The following is a 12,371-nucleotide window of genomic DNA, read 5'->3' as shown; positions in this document are numbered from 1 at the left end:
AACACTGTATGTCTCATCACTGTATGTCTCGACACTATGTCTCAACGCTGTATGTCTCATCACTGTATGTCTCAACACTGTATGTCTCAACAACTCACCGTAGAATAGAATGTTTTCAAAGTATTTTATTCGGTTGGAAACATTCTAAATGAATAAATCAAACTGTTTTTTCTGGATAGTTTTTAATGAACTTCCATCTGATACATACTTCATTTTAGTGTGCTCTTTACTTGTAAGTATTACCATGACGCCTATTACATTTTTTTTTTTCATGTATTTGTGTCGTGTTTGTGGTTGCACGTTTGACGTACATGGGAATGTTTCTAATTTCAGTGTGGGAAACTCTCTGAGCATCATGATGACACCGCTTCAGTCTTTGGATCTGGTCAAACTGAAGTCTATCCTCACGGGAAAGGTGTTCATCAACAGCAACAAAGACCTGTGCTACGCGTATACGATCGACTTCAAGAAGCTTTTCTCTAAGCCAGTCTACAGGCAGTCAGCTACAGTGTCATATAATAAAGACCCCAACATGTGCAGTAAGCAATTTCCATTGCAATAATAGACAGCAATGGTTGCTCATTTTGATAATTCATATTAAAGGTGTTTTATTTATTTATTTATCTGATTGGTGTTTTACGCCGTATTCAAGAATATTTCACTCATACGACGGTGGCCAGCATTATGGTTGGTGGAAACCTGGCAGAGCCCAGGGGAAACCCTGGGTGTTTGAGGTTTAGTGAAGAGTTAAAAAAACATTCAGCCCCTAAAGTCATTCTATGACATTTGTTTTTTTTCTGAAGATGCCCTTTTTGGTAGCACTTAGACAGTATTTTCATATTTTGATATTAGTGACTAGTAGTTCCTGGTAGAATTAGCAGTTGCACAGAATTTAGTTTTGCCGGTTTTGAATTTATTTATTTACTGTAAATATTCAACCTATGTAACCTCCAAAGCTCTTTTTCAGTCGAATTTATGCATACATTTATGCTTCGTGGCCGAGGTGGTTAGCACGCCAACACGGCGCAATGACCAAGGAGCCTCCCACCAATGCGGTCGCTGTGAGTTCAAGTCCAGCTCATGCTGGCTTCCTCTCTGGCTGTACGTGGGAAGATCTGCCAGCAACCTGCGGATGGTCGTGGGTTACCCGCAGGCTCTGCCCGATTTCCTCCCACCATATTGCTGGCCGCCGTCGTATAAGTGAAATATTCTTGAGTATGGCATACAACACAAATCAAATAAATAAATAAATACAAATAGCAACTAGTAAAAAGTTTTGCACCAGCAACAGTGATGTATCAAAGCATTTTGTCTTAAAGAAGACTGCCAAGACTTCCAAAACAGAAAAAAAACATAAACTTTAATGTATGAATATACATTTATCTGAAATTATTTGTTTGTGTCACTAAAGATACAAGCTTCGTAAAACTGTGGAGAATATGTTTGTACACAGTTACACATAATTTTTTCTCAGTGCTTCAAAATGTTGGTGATTGTAAAGGTGGAAGACATTGGGTAAGTAAATAATTACCCTTGTTTTGTTTTTCACCCACAGAACAGGAGAATCTGATTTGTGATCCGCAATGCAGTGAGGATGGTTGCTGGGGGGCGGGGCCCAGAGAAATGTCTCAGTTGCCGTAGTTACCATGTAGAAAACACGCCTATGTGTGTCAGTTCATGTCAGGATCTTCCGAAACTTTTTGATGGTGGAAAGAACGTCTGTAAAAAATGTCATGATCAGTGCTTGAGTACTTGCAATGGACCAGTAAGTACTATTTATCTCTTTCTGACAAAATTAGAATAATGCAGTAAAACTTATTCTTTCAGCAGTTTTGCAAGCATGAAATTATGAACCTTCGTAATATGTTCACAATAATGGATTTTAATGAAATAAAAGTGTTATTTGAAAGTTTTCAAGATTTTTTCAGGATTCTGAATTTTTTTGAAAAAAAAACAAGGGATATTCCAGGAAAAAATATAAGTTGACGATTGGGGGACTTGAGTGACATAGATATTTAAGGCAAAAGTTTCACAATCTGTCCAAGCATTGACCTTGAGCATGACCTTGAGGCCTTGGTGCTTTGTCTGCAGCTTTAAGTCAGTAAGCTTTTCCTGTACTCGACAAAGGGTTGTGGCTTACTCTCTAGGTGCCGATTCCCCAAAGCCATTTCTGACTTAAGTCAAAAGTTAAATTCTCTTTAACGAATGCTTGGTTTATTGTACTAGAAGTTGAAATTTTGACATGGTTGTCTTAATATAACAGGGATAAATTGGACAAAATTTTAAGCTTCAAGATTGTATTTTGACTTCAGTGGAATCGGCCGTTGGCCCTGGAACACGAAAGCGATCTTACTCTTGAATCAAAATTTTAATCATTAAATTTGGTATGTTCCTTCTCGTTATTTCAACTGAAATTTCTTCTACAATAAGTTACCCAGAATTTTACATTGTCAAGCATTGTCAATTTTGAAACCAGCATGAGGTGGACTTGACTGCATTAGCGACAGGCTCCTGGGTCAGTGCGTCATATTGGCATTCAAACCACTTAGGCCAGTAAATAAATCCTGGCTAACAGTACCGTATGATACATGTACTTGCAAATGTCTTTTTTCTGCCAAAACAGTCTGCGGAGCACTGTGCCAAGTGTCTAAATGTGCGCGATGGGCCGTACTGCGTTGAGGAATGTCCGCCCCACAAGTACCCAGACGAAAATAACGTCTGTCAACCTTGTCATCCAAATTGTCTGGACGGGTAAGTCTTTGACATTACATGACGAACAGTGTTCAGACAAGAACCAAAAAAAAAAAGAAAAAACAGAAAAAAACAAGGCCCATGTTCACAAAAACTATCTTTCAAACTTTTCGTATAAGTGTATTTTGTTGTTTTTTTTTAAATTAGATGTGTAATTTTAAAGCACAAATTTTACATCATAGAAGTTTAAGCTATGTCCAACAACTGTTCAGTATACTACTACAAATGCATCGCACCTTTTATTTATTTATTTATTTCCTGGGCGAAACCCATGACCATTCGCAGTTTGCTGACAGACCTTCCCACACATAGGAGGAAAAGAAGCCAGCATGACATCATACTTTTAAACTTCAGCAATAAAGTATATAGTTTAAAATTTTTACCTCGGTTAAAAAGGCAAAAATAATCTGACAATATTTGGTTAGGGAACATCATCGTAATACGAAGGAACAGGCAAATGTTCACACATGAACAATGAAGTGTTTTCATAATATGAGCTGTGGACTGTTTTGTTTTCAAATTAGAAAAACTCACCTGTGCAAATATTACGTTCTATGTACAGGTGCTCAGGTAACTCAAGCTTAGTCTATAACGGTGGATGCTTCAACTGTGAGATTGGAATCATGCGAATGATAGACTCGGAGCGTATCCCAGAATGCCTACCGAAGGATTCAGAGTGCCAGGAAGGGTATTTTATGTCACAGGTTCCTATGAGAGATCCATCCGAGATGCGAGGAAAACATGTAAGTCCATATATGCACCTTGAATAAAAGAAGCAAAATGAAAAAAAAAAAAGGAAACAAAAGAATTCTTTAAGCAAATGTGATTTTATCCATGTTGTTTAATAATGAAAATATGAATCTTCAGTGTTTCCAGTTAACCAGTTTTGGCGGGAGATCTTGTTATCTTGTTGTAAGACTGAAGACTGATAGCTGTCTTAGTGCCTCTGGTGGACAATGGATTGATCCATCAGCAATAAGGGGATCTTCTAGTGGCTGTCAGGGGTTGCATCAACCTTGGTTTAGAAATAAAATCGCGACAGCTAAATGTGCCTGGCAGCACAGTTGCAAAACTTTGTTCGCCAGTTTTTCATATGTCAAGTCGCTTTTTGGAGCTATAGCCCAGACATCATTTACGAAAACAGTTCTCAGAGAAAGCTGCAGCTGACATAAAAAAACAAGAGATCCGTCCAGTTCTTGGACATGAAAAGTTTCAGATTCTTATGATCGCAGTGTTACAAAGAACGGATCTTTGTCTTCCAGTAGGATGGTCACCAGAGAGATCCGTCCAATTCTTGGACAGGAAAAGTTTCAGATTCTTCTGATCGCAGTGTTAAAAAGAACGGATCTTCTTCTTCCAATAGGATGGTCACCAGAGAGATCTGTCCAATTCTTGGACATGAAAAGTTTCAGATTCTTCCGATTGCAGTGTTAAAAAGAACGGATCTTCGTCTTCCAATAGGATGGTCACCAGAGAGATCCGTCCAGTTCTTGGACATGAAAAGTTTCAGATTCTTCTGATCGCAGTGTTAAAAAGAACGGATCTTCGTCTTCCAATAGGATGGTCACCAGAGAGATCCGTCCAATTCTTGGACAGGAAAAGTTTCAGATTCTTCTGATCGCAGTGTTAAAAAGAACGGATCTTCGTCTTCCAATAGGATGGTCACCAGAGAGACCTGTCCAATTCTTGGACATGAAAAGTTTCAGATTCTTCTGATCGCAGTGTTAAAAAGAACGGATCTTCGTCTTCCAATAGGATGGTCACCAGAGAGACCTGTCCAATTCTTGGACAGGAAAAGTTTCAGATTCTTCTGATGGCAGTGTTAAAAAGAACGGATCTTCGTCTTCCAATAGGATGGTCACCAGAGAGATCCGTCCAATTCTTGGACAGGAAAAGTTTCAGATTCTTCTGATGGCAGTGTTAAAAAGAATGGATCTTCGTCTTCCAATAGGATGGTCACCAGAGAGATCCGTCCAATTCTTGGACAGGAAAAGTTTCAGATTCTTCTGATGGCAGTGTTAAAAAGAACGGATCTTCGTCTTCCAATAGGATGGTCACCAGAGAGATCCGTCCAATTCTTGGACAGGAAAAGTTTCAGATTCTTCTGATCGCAGTGTTAAAAAGAACGGATCTTCGTCTTCCAATAGGATGGTCACCAGAGAGACCTGTCCAATTCTTGGACAGGAAAAGTTTCAGATTCTTCTGATGGCAGTGTTAAAAAGAACGGATCTTCGTCTTCCAATAGGATGGTCACCAGAGAGATCCGTCCAATTCTTGGACAGGAAAAGTTTCAGATTCTTCTGATCGCAGTGTTAAAAAGAACGGATCTTCGTCTTCCAATAGGATGGTCACCAGAGAGACCTGTCCAATTCTTGGACATGAAAAGTTTCAGATTCTTCCGATTGCAGTGTTAAAAAGAACGGATCTTCTTCTTCCAATAGGATGGTCACCAGAGAGATCCGTCCAATTCTTGGACATGAAAAGTTTCAGATTCTTCCGATTGCAGTGTTAAAAAGAACGGATCTTCGTCTTTCCAATAGGATGGTCACCAGAGAGATCCGTCCAATTCTTGGACATGAAAAGTTTCAGATTCTTCCGATTGCAGTGTTAAAAAGAACGGATCTTCACCTTCCAGTAGGATGGTCACCAGAGAGATCCGTCCAATTCTTGGACATGAAAAGTTTCAGATTCTTCTGATCGCAGTGTTAAAAAGAACGGATCTTCGTCTTCCAATAGGATGGTCACCAGAGAGATCCGTCCAATTCTTGGACATGAAAAGTTTCAGATTCTTCCGATTGCAGTGTTAAAAAGAACGGATCTTCTTCTTCCATATAGGATGGTCACCAGAGAGATCCGTCCAATTCTTGGACATGAAAAGTTTCAGATTCTTCCGATTGCAGTGTTAAAAAGAACGGATCTTCTTCTTCCAATAGGATGGTCACCAGAGAGATCCGTCCAATTCTTGGACAGGAAAAGTTTCAGATTCTTCTGATGGCAGTGTTAAAAAGAACGGATCTTCGTCTTCCAATAGGATGGTCACCAGAGAGATCCGTCCAGTTCTTGGACATGAAAAGTTTCAGATTCTTCTGATGGCAGTGTTAAAAAGAATGGATCTTCGTCTTCCAATAGGATGGTCACCAGAGAGAGCCGTTCAATTCTTGGACAGGAAAAGTTTCAGATTCTTCTGATCGCAGTGTTAAAAAGAATGGATCTTCGTCTTCCAATAGGATGGTCACCAGAGAGATATGTCCAATTCTTGGACAGGAAAAGTTTCAGATTCTTCTGATCGCAGTGTTAAAAAGAATGGATCTTTGTCTTCCAATAGGATGGTCACCAGAGAGATCCGTCCAATTCTTGGACAGGAAAAGTTTCAGATTCTTCCGATCGCAGTGTTACAAAGAACGGATCTTCGTCTTCCAATAGGATGGTCACCAGAGAGATATGTCCAATTCTTGGACAGGAAAAGTTTCAGATTCTTCTGATCGCAGTGTTAAAAAGAATGGATCTTCGTCTTCCAATAGGATGGTCACCAGAGAGATCCGTCCAATTCTTGGACAGGAAAAGTTTCAGATTCTTCTGATAGCAGTGTTAAAAAGAACGGATCTTCGTCTTTCAATAGGATGGTCACCAGAGAGATCCGTCCAGTTCTTGGACATGAAAGTTTCAGATTCTTCTGATGGCAGTGTTAAAAAGAACGGATCTTCGTCTTCCAGTAGGATGGTCACCAGAGAGATCCGTCCAATTCTTGGACAGGAAAAGTTTCAGATTCTTCTGATGGCAGTGTTAAAAAGAACGGATCTTCGTTTTCCAATAGGATGGTCACCAGAGAGATGCGTCCAGTTCTGGGACATGAAAAGTTTCAGATTCTTCTGATGGCAGTGTTAAAAAGAATGGATCTTCATCTTCCAGTAGGATGGTCACCAGAGAGATCCGTCCAATTCTTGGACAGGAAAAGTTTCAGATTCTTCTGATCACAGTGTTAAAAAGAATGGATCTTCGTCTTCCAATAGGATGGTCACCAGAGAGATCCGTCCAATTCTTGGACAGGAAAAGTTTCAGATTCTTCTGATAGCAGTGTTAAAAAGAACGGATCTTCGTCTTTCAATAGGATGGTCACCAGAGAGATCCGTCCAGTTCTTGGACATGAAAAGTTTCAGATTCTTCTGATGGCAGTGTTAAAAAGAACGGATCTTCGTCTTCCAGTAGGATGGTCACCAGAGAGATCCGTCCAATTCTTGACAGGAAAAGTTTCAGATTCTTCTGATGGCAGTGTTAAAAAGAACGGATCTTCGTTTTCCAATAGGATGGTCACCAGAGAGATCCGTCCAGTTCTGGGACAGGAAAAGTTTCAGATTCTTCTGATGGCAGTGTTAAAAAGAATGGATCTTCATCTTCCAGTAGGATGGTCACCAGAGAGATCCGTCCAATTCTTGGACAGGAAAAGTTTCAGATTCTTCTGATCGCAGTGTTAAAAAGAACGGATCTTCGTCTTCCAATAGGATGGTCACCAGAGAGATCCGTCCAATTCTTGGACAGGAAAAGTTTCAGATTCTTCTGATAGCAGTGTTAAAAAGAACGAATCTTCGTCTTTCAATAGGATGGTCACCAGAGAGATCCGTCCAGTTCTTGGACATGAAAAGTTTCAGATTCTTCTGATGGCAGTGTTAAAAAGAACGGATCTTCGTCTTCCAGTAGGATGGTCACCAGAGAGATCCGTCCAATTCTTGGACAGGAAAAGTTTCAGATTCTTCTGATGGCAGTGTTAAAAAGAACGGATCTTCGTTTTCCAATAGGATGGTCACCAGAGAGATCCGTCCAGTTCTGGGACAAGGAAAAGTTTCAGATTCTTCTGATGGCAGTGTTAAAAAGAATGGATCTTCGTCTTTCAATAGGATGGTCACCAGAGAGATCCGTCCAATTCTTGGACAGGAAAAGTTTCAGATTCTTCTGATGGCAGTGTTAAAAAGAATGGATCTTCGTCTTCCAATAGGATGGTCACCAGAGAGATCCGTCCAGTTCTTGGACAGGAAAAGTTTCAGATTCTTCTGATGGCAGTGTTAAAAAGAATGGATCTTCGTCTTCCAATAGGATGGTCACCAGAGAGATCCGTTCAGTTCTTGGACAGGAAAAGTTTCAGATTCTTCCGATCGCAGTGTTACAAAGAACGGATCTTCGTCTTCCAATAGGATGGTCACCAGAGAGATCCGTCCAATTCTTGGACAGGAAAAGTTTCAGATTCTTCTGATGGCAGTGTTAAAAGAATGGATCTTCGTCTTTCAATAGGATGGTCACCAGAGAGATCCGTCCAATTCTTGGACAGGAAAAGTTTCAGATTCTTCTGATGGCAGTGTTAAAAAGAATGGATCTTCGTCTTCCAATAGGATGGTCACCAGAGAGATCCGTCCAGTTCTTGGACAGGAAAAGTTTCAGATTCTTCTGATGGCAGTGTTAAAAAGAATGGATCTTCGTCTTCCAATAGGATGGTCACCAGAGAGATCCGTCCAATTCTTGGACAGGAAAAGTTTCAGATTCTTCTGATGGCAGTGTTAAAAGAATGGATCTTCGTCTTCCAATAGGATGGTCACCAGAGAGATCCGTCCAATTCTTGGACAGGGAAAAGTTTCAGATTCTTCTGATCGCAGTGTTAAAAAGAACGGATCTTCGTTTTCCAATAGGATGGTCACCAGAGAGATCTGTCCAATTCTTGGACAGGAAAAGTTTCAGATTCTTCTGATCGCAGTGTTAAAAAGAACGGATCTTCGTTTTCCAATAGGATGGTCACCAGAGAGATCCGTCCAGTTCTTGGACATGAAAAGTTTCAGATTCTTCTGATGGCAGTGTTAAAAAGAACGGATCTTCGTTTTCCAATAGGATGGTCACCAGAGAGATCCGTCCAATTCTTGGACAGGAAAAGTTTCAGATTCTTCTGATGGCAGTGTTACAAAGAACGGATCTTCGTCTTCCAATAGGATGGTCACCAGAGAGATCCGTCCAATTCTTGGACAGGAAAAGTTTCAGATTCTTCTGATGGCAGTGTTAAAAAGAATGGATCTTCGTCTTCCAATAGGATGGTCACCAGAGAGATCCGTCCAGTTCTTGGACAGGAAAAGTTTCAGATTCTTCTGATGGCAGTGTTAAAAAGAATCGGATCTTCGTCTTCCAATAGGATGGTCACCAGAGAGATCCGTCCAATTCTTGGACAGGAAAAGTTTCAGATTCTTCTGATCGCAGTGTTAAAAAGAATGGATCTTCGTCTTCCAATAGGATGGTCACCAGAGAGACCTGTCCAATTCTTGGACATGAAAAGTTTCAGATTCTTCTGATGGCAGTGTTAAAAAGAACGGATCTTCGTTTTCCAATAGGATGGTCACCAGAGAGATCCGTCCAATTCTTGGACAGGAAAAGTTTCAGATTCTTCTGATCGCAGTGTTAAAAAGAACGGATCTTCATTTTCCAATAGGATGGTCACCAGAGAGATCCGTCCAATTCTTGGACATGAAAAGTTTCAGATTCTTCTGATCGCATTGTTCTTTGGGGGCCTACAGTATGTGGCAAAAAGTGCTATCCTGTGAGGTATATTAAAGGGACACAACGCCGAAAGAAATTCAGAATTTTTGAATTGGCCAGCTTAATATAAAAATGAGTTGCATTTGACTCCCAACTAAACCCCCTGGGCTGTTTTTTCTAAAATGTGTCAGTGAAGAGAATTAAAAGGAGAAATCCGTCACTCTTCTATACTGTTCGCACAACAAGATAACATTCAAATGAGGCAGCGCAAATATTCAATGACTCGCTTGTAGATCACACATGTAAAACAGTATGATAGGGTTGAATGTAATTTATAAGTCCAGTAAATCGTATTGTTATCTTCCTTTTTGTTGATAATGTATTATAAAATTTGTTCCACTCATATTTTACTGACAGACAACAAATTTAAAAATTCTTTCTGGTTTAGTTTTGGCTCTATGAAATTTCCTCTTGGCTTTGTCTGGTTTCTCAGGGCTGTAGTTTCCTTCAGGGCTGTGGTTTCCTTCACTCATAAATCTTACTGATCCATCACAGATGTGAAACTACTATTCTTGAACACTGCACATAAATCGACCGATCAAAAAAGCCCTTTTGTCACTCTTTGCACAGAATCTCTCTGCATCTGTTATTTCCAGCCTATGTGAGCCGTGTCATGAGGAATGCACAACTTGTCTTGGACCTGGTGCGGGATTTTGTACAGAGTGTAAAAACTTCAAGTTTGACCAGCGCTGTGTGAAGAGTTGTCTGGCCTTGACATACGCGAAAGAGAACAAGGAATGTGACCAGTGTCACGATGAGTGTCTGAACGGATGTGATGGGCCAGACACCACCAACTGTGAAAAATGTCGAAAGTTAAAAGTCTACCTCAATGAATCCTCAGGAGAGGTATGTCATGTTGTTTTTTTTTTAATTGTGTTTTAAAATTTTTTTTCAGTGTAATTATTTTTGTTAGGGCAGATTTATTTTCTTACCACTTGTGATGAAGCCCAGTGTCTTAAAACTGCATGCTAGTCATCAACGTATCCAAGATGTATTTTAAAGTGGATGGCATTTGCTTAGCTTGGCATAATGTTTGTGTGTTCTTTTTTGTTGTTGTTGTTGTTGTTGTTTTTTTGGCCCTGGTTGCAGGTAAAAAGGGTAGGGAAGAAGGACCCCTTACTCTGATAATTGCACGCATACTATATGTGGATGTGGGAGTCAACTGTGGTATGGCATCATTTGGCCGATTTTCCCGCTGTAAATGCCTTGTGGGCACAGAAAACTTTTCATCAACAATTCTCAGTCGCTGTGAGTTCAAGTCAGCTGGCTTCCTTTTCAGCCATAAGTGGGAAGGTCTGCCAGCAACCTGCAGATGGTCGTGGGTTTCCCCGGTCTCTGCCCGGTTTCCTCCCACCATGATGCTGGCTGTCATCATATTAGTGAAATACTCTTGAGTACTGTGTAAAACACCAATCAAAATAAATAAATAAAATATTGTAGATAACCATGGCAACGGATGTAATTGACATTTGTTGTGATGGTGACTGTGATGAATAATTTCAATATTCCCTTGATGACTTTGTGACTCTTGATCCAGAGTAAATGATAAATGAACCAATGAAATGACTTCTCTTTATAGTTCAACTGTACCCAGACCTGCCCAGACGATATGCCGTATCAGGTGACAACAAAAAATGAACAGCAGCGAATTCAGGAGGTGCTTTGTGTAGGAGATACTCACCCAATTGTCATGGCCATGAGGAAGAAAAACGAAGAGTGAGTCAAACAGCTTTATTTTTCACATCATGACTTCTTTAAATGCAACCTACAGGAACCCAAGAAGAACCCAATCAATAACAAAAATAATTTTCAAAAATGACCAAATCTTCTGAATGTTTTGGAGATGTGGATGTAAGAGTTTTGCATCATTAAGGTTTCTAATGAATACACAATGCCCAAAATCTGTTGTAACGCTAACGCTACAAGTGCATTGCATATCCAACCCATAGATTTCTGGCGGTAAGGAAAAAAAAAGCATCTTGCAAGTGAATCGCTTTAAATTTACTGCATAGCTATTTATTAAAACACCTAATATTCAATGCATAGGACTTTTTTCATGGCATTACCTGTAACAATTTATATTTCTTGTTGCTACATGCCCTTTTTTTCCTTATCCTGCATTCACACATCTGTGTTTTTTTCTTTCATCTTGCATTTATATATTCTTTTTTCCTTATCTTACGTTCAAAGAGAGGACCAGAAAAACTTGATCATAATTTTATGCACGAGCATCTTTGGATTCCTCGTGCTGATTGGAGCTTTGCTCATGGTGGCACGATGGTATAAACAGCGTGCCCGAGCCAAGGAAAGACTGTACGGCTTACCGCCAGGATGACCGGATTTGACGATGTTGAGGTAGGCATTATTGATGGGATTTTGTCTTTAGTTGATGAGTGTAGGTTTTAGAATGTCTGACCAAAGCTTGGGTAATTAGAAGGCAGTGTATTTTTTAATCCCGTAATGTGGTGTCATTGTGAAGCAGGATCTCCACCTATTGTTACGACAAAAATTGATTGTTGCGCAACCTCTACAATGTTGTGGTGTATTAGTCTGTACTGCAATGTTTATTGTGACGTCATAATGATGAGCTGGGAAACGTTATGTTTGACATCAAGGTTCACTGCCGGGCGTTTGACACGCTTCCGTTATTAGTGCCATGAAGAGACTGTAGGTTTACAACTCAGTACATCCATCCATCTCAAATCAGTTGTCCGAATTTTTTCCGCTTTTGAGGTTTACAACTCAGTACATCCATCCATCTCAAATCAGTTGTCCGAATATTTTCCGCTTTTTTCAGTATGGTTCATCTTTAATATTGGATCAAAACTTGGTACATAGCTTCACCAGCACAAGTTACATATAGAGATCGAGTTTATTGTTTGTGGCAATTTGTTCAGCGTCATGTCTGGTGTCATTGATATACCTAAATGACCTAAAGTTTCAGCCACAAAAGTGCATTTTTGGAGGCAAATAAATGTTGCAAAATATTATTTTTTGGTGCGGAAACTTAAAATTTTCCAGTTGAATATCCTCCCATGTTCCAAACAAACCTC

The 12,371-nt window shown here is 39.9% G+C and overlaps 1 protein-coding gene across 1 annotated transcript in view; it reads left to right on the top strand.

Annotated features, from left to right (window-relative positions):
- Positions 1–12,371, top strand: part of LOC135464437 (epidermal growth factor receptor-like) — a 160,161-nt gene that overhangs the window by 131,847 nt on the left and 15,943 nt on the right. The window contains 9 exon segments of the mRNA XM_064741863.1: positions 334–539; positions 1,556–1,605; positions 1,607–1,765; positions 2,624–2,751; positions 3,314–3,494; positions 9,916–10,164; positions 10,898–11,034; positions 11,509–11,624; positions 11,627–11,673. Coding sequence (XP_064597933.1) covers positions 334–539; positions 1,556–1,605; positions 1,607–1,765; positions 2,624–2,751; positions 3,314–3,494; positions 9,916–10,164; positions 10,898–11,034; positions 11,509–11,624; positions 11,627–11,673 — 1,273 coding nt within the window.

Source organism: Liolophura sinensis, chromosome 4 (genome assembly GCF_032854445.1).
Source record: "Liolophura sinensis isolate JHLJ2023 chromosome 4, CUHK_Ljap_v2, whole genome shotgun sequence".
NCBI classification, from domain to species: domain Eukaryota; kingdom Metazoa; phylum Mollusca; class Polyplacophora; order Chitonida; family Chitonidae; genus Liolophura; species Liolophura sinensis.
Note: the sequence above shows the minus strand (reverse complement) of the source record. Positions and strands in the feature narration are given on the sequence as shown.